At 40.7% G+C, this 14980-nt stretch overlaps 1 protein-coding gene across 5 annotated transcripts in view; it reads right to left on the bottom strand.

The window, feature by feature from the left end:
- FARS2 (phenylalanyl-tRNA synthetase 2, mitochondrial) overlaps positions 1-14980 on the bottom strand; it is a 513534-nt gene that overhangs the window by 201561 nt on the left and 296993 nt on the right. For all 5 annotated transcript variants that reach the window (XM_058432116.1, XM_032141494.2, XM_032141493.2 and 2 more), the window contains one exon: positions 13330-13490. In XM_058432116.1, coding sequence (XP_058288099.1) covers positions 13330-13490 — 161 coding nt within the window. The remainder of the gene's footprint in view (positions 1-13329; positions 13491-14980) is intronic.

The following is a 14980-nucleotide window of genomic DNA, read 5'->3' as shown; positions in this document are numbered from 1 at the left end:
TGCTGCACCCATTAACTCGTCATTTAGCATTAGGTATATCTCCTAATGCTGTCCCTCCCCCCTCCCCCCACCCCACACAGTCCCCAGAGTGTGATGTTCCCCTTCCTGTGTCCATGAGTTCTCATTGTTCAATTCCCACCTATGAGTGAGAACATGTGGTGTTTGGTTTTTTGTCCTTGCGATAGTTTACTGAGAATGATGTTTTCCAGTTTTATCCATGTCCCTACAAAGGACATGAACTCATCATTTTTTATGGCTGCATAGTAATTATTCTTACTTGGTAAATTACTTTGACTTAATTTGGTCCCCAGAACGTTAATATGAACCTTGACTTTTCCATTTGAATTAGTTCTGATCAACATTTGAGAGTTCCTTGGTAACTCTGAAGATGTAACTCCTAGGTTGTGTAAAGTTAGTATTTCAGCCCTTTTTCCTTTTGACCAATACAGTTAAGTTAGTTGAATGCACCATAATGACCCTGATTTCTATACTCAATTTCAAACAGAAAAAAGTGTTCCATAGCTACACGCTTCCCACCAATCCTGTCCAGTTATCCTATGAAAGGTAGGCACAGCCAGTTCTAGGCAAAAGGAACATGTTAGGTTTACCTAGGATTAAAGTATTAAACTAAAGGAAGCGAGCTCTAAGGGGAGATTTCAAGCATCAGTCAGCAGAAGATAGACTGTAGGTTGCGATAGTTTTTCCAGTAGCCCCATCATCCATTTCATAAGGGACTATCTGTTCATAAAAGTATCTACAGTAACAAGAGATATCTTTCTCGATAGGCCATAATTGTACACATGTGGCATTGTTCGTTGTGAAATAATGCAAAAGCTTAAGCTTTACTGACAAGAGCTCAGTACAAATATCAGAAAATAACAGGCTAACTTCACAGACCACTCCAAGTACCTTGAAAATGAGATGTGAGGGAAGTCTGCTGAGGTCTCCCAGAAAAACTCTCCCTCACACTTAAGAAAAGGAAGCAAATGTGTTCCATTTTCTGCCTCTAGACTTTGTCGTAAGAGGTAATGCTTGGTAGTCCCGTCACCATCCCTCAATCTTGAGGGGACAAATCTGAGATTAAAATGTTCAGTGTTTTAGAGCCCTGGCATCGTTGCAGGTTTGCTGCTGTTGTTGTTATTTAAGCCATTCTTAGCTGGGTCTTCTCTTGGTTGAAGCCAAAGTCATCCCTCCTACCACCCTGTAACAACTACTTCCCATATTCACACGCAGGAAAAAAAAAAGACATTCACTTGTCCATCATCACTTAATTGACACGACCTTTCTTTCTATGTCAGTTCCTTCAAACCGGTATTTGTTTCTGGTCCCTATTCTGATGATCTCTTTCTACAACTGTAATTTTTTAACTCTATAATCCACCAAGTATTAAATATACACTTTAGGTGATTCTGTGCAGTATAAAAGTATCCCTCTGATTCCAGGGACTGAAGTGACAAAACTTCTTCGGTCAGATAGATGATTCCTAAAATATATTACACCTAATTTGTCAAATTTTATAGACTGTTGGCAAGATTTAAGGTTTAATATGCTATCTATAAATAGAAAGTTCTTATATATTTATTTCCTTAAGGTTAATAGCCAAGAAAATGCAACAAGGATATTGGATATGTTTAACATTCTTCCAATCTACACTACAAGAAAACTGTAAGAAAATGCTGAGGACCCAGTTCGTTCATTTTTTTTTTCTTTCTTTCTTTCTTAGTAACTTAATAAACAAGAAAGAAATACGGAGTTACAATAATCTAAATATGTAAAACGTACCAAAAGATCTCCTTTTTCACAAAAAAAATCAGCCCACAGACCTCTGATGGAGCAGGTTTCAACACAAGCAGAGGGCCACAATCCATAGGACTCCACAGACTACAGGGCAATTAAATGTCCTAACATCGTAAGGCTAAGGTTATACAATATCAGTGTTGGCAAAGCAAGCTGAAGATGGAAACTGAGGGTACAAGGGACTGAGAATCACGAGGACTGTGGCTGCTGCTCTCGGAACAGTATATGTTTCCTTTTGACCCATATAGTTAAGTTAGTTGAATGCACCACAATGACCCTGATTTCTGTACTCAATTTCAAACAGAAAAAAGTGTTCCATAGCTACACACTCCCCACTAATCCCATCCAGTTATCCTATGAAAGGTAGGCACAGCCAGTTCGAGGCAAAAGGAACATGTTAGGTTTAACTAGGATTAAAGTATTAAGCTAAAGGAAGCGAGCGCTAAGGGGAGGTTTCAAGCATTAGTCAGCAGAAGATAGACTGCAGGTTGCAATAGTTTTTCCCGTAGCCCCTATCATCCATTTCATAAGTGACTATCTGAAGTTGTGGGAGTGGTGGTGACAACAGAATAGTAGTAGTGGTGGTAAAAATGTAAATAACATTTAACATGGATTAAATGCTTACAATGTGACAGGCTCTGTTATAAATGCTTTAGATATAAGCACTATAATTATTCCAATACAAACTTGTCTATGGTCTTGGTCACTGCACCTCTCCTTATTTTTAAGTCAACAATGCTTATCGAATACATATAAAAGGTTCTATGATTGGTCATCTTTCACATTTCTTCCTGTATCCCTTTCTATTAGTTTTTTCTGAGACAAACATCTCTTCTCCAGCAAAAGAAAATACTTAATATACTTTTGGGGGAAGTAAAATGAGAAAAATACACATGGAAATAATGAAAAAGTTTGAGATCCATGAATTTCATTGCAACACAATGAAGCTGATGCGATTCTCACAGCTGGATTTATTTGGGAATAGAATGAGGAAACACTGCGAAATCCCACATTAAGTCTCTATTAGACAACATTTATGATAATGACAGCAAAACCAGATCTCGAAGCTATTCCAAGCCAAGGAGATTAGCAAGTAATCAGAGGCTCAAGGCCTAATACAATTCTGGAGAGACACGGAAGGATTTAGAGAATTAACTAGCAAAAAAGGATTAAAGAAAGGAAGAAGAAAATTTTGACCGCCACATTCATTGGTCAGTATCGGTGAAATTCGACATTCACCTGTGTATAGTTCCACCACTGTTACATACTGTATTAGTCCCTTTTCATGCTGCTGATAAAGACGTACCTGATACTGGGAAGAAAAAGAGGTTTAGTTGGACTTACAGTTCCACGTGGCTGGGGAGGCCTCAGAATCATAGCGGGAGGTGAAAGGCACTTCTTACACGGTGGTGACAAGAGAAAATGAGGAAGATGTAAAAGCAGAAACCCCTGATAAGCCCATCAGATGTCGTGAGACTTACTCACTACCACGAGAACAGTATGGGGGAAGCCGCCCCCGTGACTCAAATTATCTGCCACTAGGTCCCTCCCACAACACGTGGGGATTATGAGAGCACAATTCAAGATGAGATTTGGGTGGGGACACAGAGCCAAACTGTATCACATATTGTAAGTGTCTCTTGATAAATCTGCCTCATACTCTAGATTAGAAATACCTTGAAGTCAGGGACCACCAAGTCCGCCTTACTCTAGCATCTAGCACAGCAGCTTGGTATAGGCAACAGTAACAGCTTATTACTTCAATATTAGGAGCTCTCTGGAGTCAGCTTTGGTTAAAATCCTGGCTCTGTTACTTACTACGACAGTTATGGCTGAATTACTTGCCGGTGCTAAGCCTCATTTTCATCATCTGTAACATGGATTTCTAGTACTCACCTCATCCACTGTGATGCATAAAAGCTGTAACAGAGGCAAAGTATTAAGCTCAATGGCTTACACACAGCATTCAACAAATGGCAAGTATTATAAGGTCCTCAACAAATTAATGTACAGGTGAATAGTGTATTGAACTGTGATTGCTATAAGGCATAAAAGGGCCAGCCCTGGCCTTAAGAACCCCCCAGGCCTCATATCATGCAGCACTCAAGGCTGATGCTTGCTACCATAGAAACAGCAAGGATGAACTCTGACCCAGAGTTTTCCCTGGGACTCTAGGCATGACTGACCTCAGAGATGACCTAATTGATACAAACTCTTTCATAGTAACTGTCCCTCCTGCTGATGCTTCCAAATTCTTCGCCCTTTCTCTTCTTTCTTCGTCTTTAGCTTCCTTTTTTCTGAAGTAAATACTAACACTTTCCTGTCACAAATTAACGTGCACAAGCAAATCTCTGACTTAAGTATAATTTTTTAAAATGTGCATTTAAACTAAATGAGTTATTCACATAGTTCCCTCACCTTGAAAAATACAAGGAAGGAAGGAAGAAAGGAAGGAAGGAGTTTCAGCAGTTAATCCAAAAAACAAGTGTAATAGTTTTACAACTGTTGGAAATCCATGGAAATAAAATTTAGGGCAAAAAGAAAGAAAATAGTTTCAAGATTGAGTGCCAAAGGTATCAAATTACAGACCTGCTTATTATAACAGTTATACTCAAAATGAGAGTGCAACAGAGAAGGAAGTGGGTTTCACCACCTAGTCAGACCATCTTTTACCATCTAATTGAACAATGATGTAGCTGAGACCCTGACAAGTTAAATAATTTTAACCATTATTACTTTGATTCAGAGTATGGCTTGTGGACCAGCAGCATGAGTTTAACCTGGGAAACTGTTAGAAATGCAGAATCCCAGGCCCCATCCCAGACCCACTGAATTAGAATCTGCATTTTAACAAGCTCCACCAGGGATTCACCTGCACATTGAAGTTTGAGAAAGCATTAATACTTGCAGCCTACAAACCAGTGAGTTCATAGATTAGATCATTTAAACTTAATGCTGTATTTTTCTGTAAACTGTATACTGATTTTTAGATTTGTTAAAAAAATTTAAATCCTTTGGCTCTGAATAATCCACCTGTGAGTTTTATACTCAGGTTAAACTTTAGGGAATGGCTTCTGGAAGCCCTGATTGAGCCACATACATAATATAACAATGCTATTGAGATGATGGCTCTGCTACAACTTTCTCACGTATAACACAGCAAGAATAACAGCGCCCAAACTCAGAGGGTTACCGAGAAAATTAAATTACAACATGGAAAGCCTTTATAATAGTGCTTGACACAGAGTAAGGCTGAAGTAAGTATTAACTACTAACTACAAGTATTATCATCTTGGATAGAGTGTAGTATCATAGGTTTGCAGCCACTACCCATCCATTCTCATCTACTCCTGTTGCAGTGATAAGTATTTGAGACCCCATTCAGGATTAGAAATATTATAGTCTGTGGCCTCAGAAGACAGCCAGTAAAACCCTTTAACTGGGAAAAAGATAACAGCCAACATTGCTGAATTATTTCATCCAATGAGGACTGACCTTGTAAGCCACCATGGATAGACACAGAATTAGTAAGTTCTAAATAAAATCTGTAAGTAAAATGTACAATGTTGAGTAATTTTCAATAAGTATCGCTCTGTGTAGGACTAAATATTGAATTCATAATTTTAGACTGTTTAAAAAACAAAGCATAAATTAAAGTTTTATTATTGAATATTCAGTTCAATGCACTGAAACAGCAAATTTTGCTTCAGGGGAGTTGGCAGGAGTATATACAACAAAGACCCAAACACTCAGAATGAATACAGCATGGGAAGTTGCAGTGATGGACAGAACAAGATATCACTTGCATAACAGAATAACCATATTGTTGACCCACTTATCTCAAGCACAGATCCAGGTTGGTTAAAGAAAGCCATGGTAGGCAAAGCACTTAATTCAAAATATGTAAAATGAAAATCAAAAATTAAAATCACATTTTAACTTGAGTTTCTTACTGACTAGATTTAAACACTGGGTTTCAAGGTATTCAGGAAAAGAGTCGCACAGGTGAGGAATCAAGGTCCCATCAATCAGAGACTGTTGCTAGCACCCAGGAGAGTGCCCCACAGCTGGACAGAAAGATGTACAGGACAGGATGTGGAGGCCACACAGAGAAAGACACCACAGAAGCCAACACGGCCTAGAACATAACTTAGGAGGGCCTAAAAGGAGACCAAGGAAGAGAAATTTCTGCTTCTTGCACAATAGGATTCCCAAATGGCTTCCAGAGTTTCCTGGCCAGGGGATCCACAAGTTCTTAGCTGCCAGCAGGCCTTTTCCCCATTTTCTCACCCCACCTCTGGGATTGCAGAGGATTACAATCATTTTAAGTATTTTTCTCAAGGCAGGTCAACTGTAGTGATAAAACAAGTTTTCTGTCAACACAGTCCCCTCTTATATATATAAATATGACTACTCTACATAAATAGTTGAAAATGGCTAACACTTTAGTTCTATCCGTATTTTTTATCCCTAAAGACAAACCACTCTATCATATCTGAAGGCAAGCAATCTGTCATGATGAAATAGGATATAAAATGGCACAAGTGATAGGCTAAATAATAGCCCCCTTCCAAAGATATCCATGTCTTACTCCCTGGAACCTGTGAATATGTTATCCTACATTAAGAAAGATCTTTATAGCTATAATTAAGGAAGGATGTTCAGATGAGGTGATTATTCTGAATATCCTGGTGGGTTCCATGTAATCAGAAGAGTCCTTCGAAGAGGGAGGCAAAAATTCAGAGACAGGGTAAGGTGTTTACAGAGGAAAGTGGCAGGGCTTGGGGGAAGGCATGTGATGCTGTCATAAGCCAAGAACTGAGGACTGTCTCTAGACGGGCAAAGGCAAGGGAACAGATTCTCCCCCAGAGCCTCCGGAAGGAACCAGCCCTGCTGACACCTTTACCTTAGGCCAATCAGGCTGATTCTGGATTTCTGTCCTCCAAAAACATAAAATAATAAGCTCACGTTGTTTTAAGCTTCTAAATTTGTGGTAATTTATTATAGCAGCAACAAGAAACTAATACATATTTTTGTATCTGGAAGTGAGGTATTGCTTGCAACAAATACATAAAAATGTGGAATTAGCCTTGGAATTGGTCAATGGGTAGTAGACAACTTGGAGCACCATGATATTAAATGGCTATTTCGCCTTGAAAAGACTCTTGTAGAAATATGGATGTTACAGACTCTGACAGGCAAGGAAAAAGTGAGGAGCATGGTAGAGAAAACCTATTCTGTCTGAGAATATCCAAATATTCATCAACATACTGGTGGTAGAAATACAGATGTCAAAAGCCCTGCTGGTAAGGGCTCACGAGGAAATGAGGAACATGTTAGTGGAAGGTGGAGGAAAGGGGATTCTTGTTCATTCATAGCGGCAGAATTAGATGAATTGGAAATGGAAAGCAAAACTTGTAAACAATGAACTTGGATATTTAGCTGAGGAAATTTCCAGGCAAACAGTGAAAATGCAGCCTGCTTTATTCTTGCAGGAGAAAACAGACAAATTAAGAGAACCGCTATGCAAAGAGAAGCAAGGTTAGACAATTTGGGAAATTCTTAGCCTATCCAGACTGAAAAAGACAAAAAGTTCAGGGTTTCACTGAAAGAAAAGTGCTCTGGAGAGAAAGCCATGAGTGCAGCTATACAACCCTTTGTTAATGCCTCAGAAGTTTCGAAGGATCAGGGTATTTAGTGACACAGAGGGCTCTTTGAAGAAAGTAAGCATATGATTCAAGGATCCCCTCAGGCATCTCAGCGGAAGCCAAAAATAGCTATGAATTATTCAAGAAAGATCTGCAGAGGAGCCTCTTGTGTAATGGAATGAATCCCTATGATATACATGGGAGATCCACGAGGTTTTGAGAATGATTTACCATCAGGAACACTGTCAGCTGGAATTGAGAGGGACAAAAGAAAAGAACAAAAAGAAAAGGAAAGAAAGAAGGCTATTTGACTCCCCAAATTCTTCAGGCAAAAGCCAGGGTAATAAAACAACTCACCTGCATATACATGCCACCCTTAATAAAAAAGGAGGTTAGGCACAGTGGCTCATCATGCCTGTAACCCTGACACTGTGGGAGGCCAAGGCAGGCAGACTGCTTGAGCCCAGGAGCTGAAGAACAGCCTGGGCAACATGGCAAGACACCTTCTCTACTAAAAATACAAAAAATTGGCCGGGTGTGGTAGCATGTGCTTGTAGTACCAGCTACTCGGGGGGCTGAGATGTGAGCTTGGGAGGTGGAGGTTGCAGTGAGCCGTGATGGCACCACTGGGCTCCAGCCTGATGACAGAGCAAGACTTGGTCTCATAAATAAATAAATGAACTTTAAAAAAGAAGGATATTTTAGAGGGTAGAAATACAGGTCAAAAAGGTGAAGCCAAGGGCCATAGAGAATTATCCCCAGGCCTTGAAACCTAATGGCTGAATTTTGAAATAGCTTGGAACCCGTGATTGTTTTTCTTCTTTCATTTTCTCCCTTTTTGAATGGAAATGTCATGAGTATTCTCCAATGCCTATCCTACTCATTGTATTTTGGGAGTAGGTACCTTGCTTCAGGTGCAAAGGTGGAGAGGAATTTCACCCCAGGATGAATCATACCCAGAGTGTCACATAAACCAGCTTTAGATAATTAAATGATGAAATGGGACTTAGGGGCTGATGATATTTAGATGACATTTTGGATTCTGAGTTGATTTTGCAATGGGTTCAGAGTTTGTGGGACCTTGGGATAGGCTGAATGTATTTTACAAAAGACAGACGTGAATCTTTAGGGGTCAAAGGGAACACTGTGGTAGACTGAAAAATCCCCCCGACCCTACCCAAAGATATCTATGTCCTAATCCCTGTAACCTAGAAATATGTTACCTTACATTCAAAAGGAAATTTACATTTCCTTTTGTATTAGAGAATTAATTTGTATTAAAGTATTAAAGGATTACTTTAAAAGAAGTATTTTGAAATGGGAAGATTATCCTGAATTACCCAGCAAGGCCTGATATAATCATAAGGGTCCTTAAAAGAAAGAAGCAAAGGGCAAAGAGAAGGCAATGTGACAAAAGATGGAAGCAGACAGAAAAGGCAACATGATGCATGGCTATGATCCAAGGACTGAGGATGGCCTTTAAAAGCCAGAAAAGGTGATAGTTCGCAAGGACAGAAAACCAAATAATGCATGTTCTCACTCATAGCTGGGAACTGAACAACGAGAACACTTGGACACAGGGCGGAGAACATCACACACCAGGGTCTGTCGTGGGGTGGGGGGAAGGGGGAGGGATAACATTAGGAGAAATACCTAATGTAAATGATGAGTTAATGGGTGCAGCAAACCAACACTGCACATGTATACATATGTTACAAACCTGCACGTTGTGCACATGTACCCTAGAACTTAAAGTATATTTAAAAAAAAAAAAAAAGCCAGAAAAATCAAGAAGGTGGATTCCCCTGAGAGCCTACAGAAGGAGCCAGCCCTGCTGACACCTTAACTTTAGCCCAGTTGGGTGGATTTTGGTTTTCTGACCTCTAGAACTGTAAAATAATAAATACATGTTGTTTCAAGCTACTAGATTTGTGGTAACTGGTTACCTAAGCAACAGGAAACTAACAAGAACAGATACTAATTATAAGTGAATACGTAGGTAATAGTATGATCTATAATATACACAAAGTATTTTATGAACATATACTAAATATGAATATACAAATCCTAACTGCCCCATTAGAAGTTCTTAAGTTTGTTACACAAAGACAACTATAAAAATTATATATTAGTGCAGGTATGCATATATTGGCTTTCAAATTTGAAGGCAGAAAGGAGAAAAAAATGACTTTTAGTACAAGAGATCAAGAGTCTATTTCTGACTACGTGTCTCATAAAAAAAGATTGTTGTAAGTACACTTAAAATTGAATTTGAGCCACTTAATTATGGTGGCAACTGTGTTTTTCATCTTTATTTGTCACACCGTGGTGTTGAGCACACCATTCTACACAATGTTGGTGTTCTATAAATGTTTGCTGATTAAATAACTGACAATATGTTAAAAAAAGAATGAGAAAAAGTTACAGCCTTAGCCAGGTTTTATTGTGAATTAGATACAGCTTTATTTCAAATTAGTCTACAAGGAAATTGATGCTAAAATAAAACATAATTATTCAAGTAGAAGTTTTTAAAAGTCCTCATAGTTTGGGAGGCCGAGGCGGGCGGATCACGAGGTCAGGAGATCGAGACCACGGTGAAACCCCGTCTCTACTAAAAATACAAAAAGATTAGCCAGGCGTGGTGGCGGGCGCCTGTAGTCCCAGCTACTCAGAGAGGCTGAGGCAGGAGAATGGCGTGAACCCGGGAGGCGGAGCTTGCAGTGAGCCGAGATTGCGCCACTGCACTCCAGCTTGGGCGACAGAGCGAGACTCCGTCTCAAAAAAAAAAAAAAGTCCTCATAAGGTAAAACCAAAAATATATGCACATATACATATACACATAGGAAGGTTTAAGATGCAGATGGGCACACACACAAAATCAGTATGCTTCACTGTAACAATAAAAAAAATACATTCACAAAAATCATACCTGTCCTTAAAGTTGATGATATGGTTTGGCTGTGTCCTCACCCAAATCTCAACTTCAATTGTATCTCCCAGAATTCCCGCATGTTGTGGGGGCAACTCAGGTGGAGGTAATGGGATCCCAGGGGCCGGTCTTTCCTGTGCTATTCTCCTGATAGTGATTAAGTCTCACAAGATCTGATGGGTTTATCAGGGGTTTCTGCTTTTGCTTCTTCCTCATTTTCTCTTGCTGCCGCCATGTAAGAAGAGCCTTTCGCCCACCACCGTGATTCTGAGGCCTCCCCAGCCATGTGGAACTGTAAGTCCAATTAAATCTCTTTTTCTTCCCAGTCTCGGGTATATCTTTATCAGCAGCATGAAAATGGACTAATACAGTTGAAAAGGTCTGTACACAAATATAAATAAGTATAACTCCAGAGAGAGATGAGCCCTTCTAGGTAGACAGACACTGATGGCTGCTTTCACCGCTGGGGCATGAGTAGGCAGAAGAGCTAGCCTGCTACTGGCAAAGACATTTTGTTGGAATAAGAAGAAATGAGCCACACTTGCATGAGCCAAGCATGGGCTGGCATGGCAGATTGGAAAATGGAGAAACAGAGCTAACCCTCACTGCCAGCCAATTCTCCTTCATAATATTTCTGCTTACAAATGCTGGTGGTGGAAGAAGCTGGTAAGTGGATGGAAAGCAGAAAGAGATCCTGTGATCTCACATGGTTAGATCCCAAACTCTGCTGCAGGCAGGGCTAGATCTCACCATCAAGAGGAAATCAGATGTGAAATTCAACTCAAGTCCTGATTAGAACAAAAAGATCTGGCCTAGTCACCTTAGCAGCCAGAAGGTAGAAAGCATAAGGCTTTCTGGGGATAAATTTTTATCTACCTCCGTCTTTGTCCATTCAAACACGATCAAAAAAAAAAAAAAAAGACAAGTGAAGAAGCAGGAAAAATGTAAGCCATGATTAGGAAGGGAAAACAACCACAACAAAAGAACACTAGATAACCACATGGTTGGAATTAAAAGACAAGTACTTTAAAATAACCATTATGAGGCCGGGCGCAGTGGTTCATACCTGTAATCCCAGCACTTCGGGAGGCCAAGGCGGGTGGATCACCTGAGGTCAGGAGTTCAAGACCAGCCTGGCCAACATGGTGAAACCCTGTATCTACTAAAAATACAAAAGTTAGCCAGGCATGGTGGTGCATGCCTGTAATCCTAGCTACTCGGGAGGCTGAGGTGGGAGAATTGCTTGAATCCAGGAGGCAGAGGTTGCAGTGAGCCGAGATCACGCCATTGCACTCCAGCCTGGGGAACGGAGCAAGTCTCCGTCTCAAAATAAAATAAAAAATAATAAAATAAAATAAAATAAAATAACCATTATGAATATGTGAAAGAATTTAAGGAAGAATGGATGAAATGGATGAAAAGATCAAGCATTTCAGTAGATAAATGAAAACTCTAAAAAGGAAGCAAATGCAAATTCTAGAATTGATAAATACAGTTATCTGGGGAATGATTAATTCACTGGATGGGCTTAATAGTTACTTGGACAAAACAGGAAAAAAAAAAGATTAGCAACCCAAACAGAAGACAATAAAAATTATCAAAAACAATGCACACACGAAAAGAAAATCGTTAATTAAAAAAACCTTTCATCAGAGTTCTATGGCACAGGATCAAATGGTCTAACATATATGCAGCTTCAATCCGAAAAATGAATGGAGTAGAATTGTTGGACAAGATACTAGATGAGGGCTGGGCGCGGTGGCTCACGCCTGTAATCCCAGCACTTTGGGAAGCCAAGGCGGGCGAATCACAAGGTCAGGAGTTCGAGACCAGCCTGGCCAACATGGTAAAACCCCATCTCTACTAAAAATACAAAAAATTAGCTGGGCGTAGTGGTGGGCACCTGTAATCCCAGCGGCTCAGGAGGCTGAGGCAGGAGAATTGCTTGAACCCAGGAGGCGCAGGTTGCAGTGAGCCGAGATCACAGTACTGCACTCCAGCCCGGGCGACAGAGTGAGATTCTGTCTTAAAAAAAAAAAAAAAAAAGTATAAAATTGGTTCTCTGCTAAGACTAATAATATTGACATATATCTTTTCTCTTGCATAAAATTTCTGAAGGTTTATAAACCCCTTGTGTGTTTATGGACCTCTATTTAGGGACTTCTTTTTTTTTTTGAGACAGAGTTTCACTCTTTTTGCTCAGGCTGGAGTGCAACGGCACGATCTCAGCTGACTACAACCTCCGCCTCCTGGGTTCAAGTGATTCTCCTGCCTCAGCCTCCCAAGTAGTTGGGACTACAGGTGCGTGCCACCATGCCCAGCTAATTTTTGTATTTTTAGTAGAGACAGGGTTTCACTATGTTGACTAGGCTGGTCTCGAACTCTTGACCTCAGGTGATCCACCCGTCTTGGCCTCCCAAAGTGCTGAGATTAAAGGCATGAGCCACCGCGCCTGGCCAGGAACTTCTTTACAAATTCACATTATTTAAAATTCATGCAGCCATAAAAAAGAATGAGTTCATGTCCTTTGCAGGAACATGGATGAAGCTGGAAACCATCATTCTCAGCAAACTAACAGAGAAACAGAAAACCAAACGCCACATGTTCTCACTCATAAGCTGGAGTTGAACAACGAGAACACATGGACACAGGGAGGGGAACATCACACACCGGGGCCTGTTGGGGGGTGGCAGGCAAGGGGAGGCAGAGCATTAGGCCAAATGCCTAATGCATGCGGGGCTTAAAACCTAGATGACAGGTTGACAGGTGCAGCAAACCACCATGGCACACGTATACCTGTGTAACAAACCTGCACGTTCTGCGCATGTATCCCAGAACTTACAGTAAAATAAAAATAAAATAAAATAAAATTCAATGGCTTTCAAGTGCATGATCCTGTCGATCCTTGACGGCCATTTTTATTATTATCTATTCAGTTCTTCCAAGTCATCTTACCTGAAACTTCACCTTCTGATGAATGTTGGATACACGGAACTGCTTCAGGAAGCGCTCGTCCTCACACCAGAAGAGACGGATATCAGGGATGTCGTAGAGGATCATGGCTAGCCTTTCTAATCCTAGGCCAAAAGCCCAGCCGATTCGGTCTTGAGCACCAGCTATGATTAGGAAACAAAATAGTTGTTTTTAAAAAGTATTGAGATTGGATAGGTTCATAGCACTCCCTGATAGTTATCAGTGACACTAATTAGATGCCCACAGTGGCCAAGGCACTGGGCAGCCGCTACAAAGACATCCATGAAGGTGCCCAATCTTCTACGCTTTTTCATCTCCATATTCCTGACTGCCCTCATGAAAGCATTCTGAAGTCACACTGTCTGGAGTACTGTCTTTCATTTCTGATTAAATTCTAGGCTTTCTGAAGCACTGGTTCCTGAACTGAGTTACGATTTTTCTGTAGTCTTTGCTTGCTCTGATTCAAACATTTAGCCCACTGTATATAGGTTACGGAGTGGAAAGTAAAGACGGTCTCTGTCCTTAAGTGTAGTAGATAATGAGATACATTCAAAACATGCCATACTAGCCATAACATGTTTAGAATGAACTTACATTAAGAAAGTGCATATGTCATGCCTTTAAGAACCTCAGCTTTATTAAACACCATAATGCTTATTCTTAGCAAGAGCTACTTCAGCATTGCAGAGAACACAAGCAAGCCCAGATGAGGGGCATATCTAGCACCACCTACTCCAAAGATAGAGTGTCCTGCTCAGATTGTGTCAATGCCATGAATTAGAAGGGTTTACTTCACAAACTGAGGCAGTGTAAAAGGGAAGATAGAAACTGCAGAATGAAGGCAGGCAAGGGAGCAATTCACACTGCTGGAAAGCTTATGAACTGAGCTCATGAAAGGAATATAATTCCAACGGGACACTAACAGATGAGTAGGACCCTGTGGTAGGCTGAGACAGCCTCTGAGACTCCCATCCTGCATGCACATGCCTTGTGTAAACTCCTCCCGTTGAGTATGGGTGGGATCTAGGAACAGGATGGGAATGTAAGCCTGTGACTGCTTTACTTTTTATCTAAGACTCCATCTTGGCCTATTGGAGAGAGATCCCCCTCCTGGCTGTGAAGAGGCCGCATGACTCGGGCCCTTGAGAAGTCCTAAAGGAGCTCAGAGAGGCACCAGCAGCCAGCGAGAAAATGGGAACTTCACTTCTACAGGGGGACGGAAGAAATTCTCCCAACAGCTGAAGTGAGCTGATGATAGGACCCCAGCTTCAGAGAACACAGCCCTGCCTCCGCCTTGATTTCAACCTGGAAAGATCCTGATCAGGGGACCCTATCAATCCATAGCCAGGCTCCTCATGAAAGGATATTATGATATAGTCAATTTGTGCTATGTTAGGCCCCTAAGTGTAATTTGTTACCCAGAAAAAACAAAAAAGCAAACAAACAAACTAATCCAGATTCAAAATGTAGAGAAAAGTGATAGGAAATTCCAGACTGAAGGAGTTTCTTCAATAGCAAAGGGAAGGGATGCAGCACGGGAAGGCTGAAGAGTGGATTCTAGACATATGGGCAGGACTCGTCTCAATGAGCCACAAGAAACATTTTGTTCTCATTTCTACTTTGCATTTAATGT

The sequence above is a fragment of the Hylobates moloch genome, unplaced genomic scaffold (genome assembly GCF_009828535.3).
Source record: "Hylobates moloch isolate HMO894 unplaced genomic scaffold, HMol_V3 SCAFFOLD_20, whole genome shotgun sequence".
NCBI classification, from domain to species: domain Eukaryota; kingdom Metazoa; phylum Chordata; class Mammalia; order Primates; family Hylobatidae; genus Hylobates; species Hylobates moloch.
This window is presented reverse-complemented; position numbering and strand designations above follow the sequence as displayed.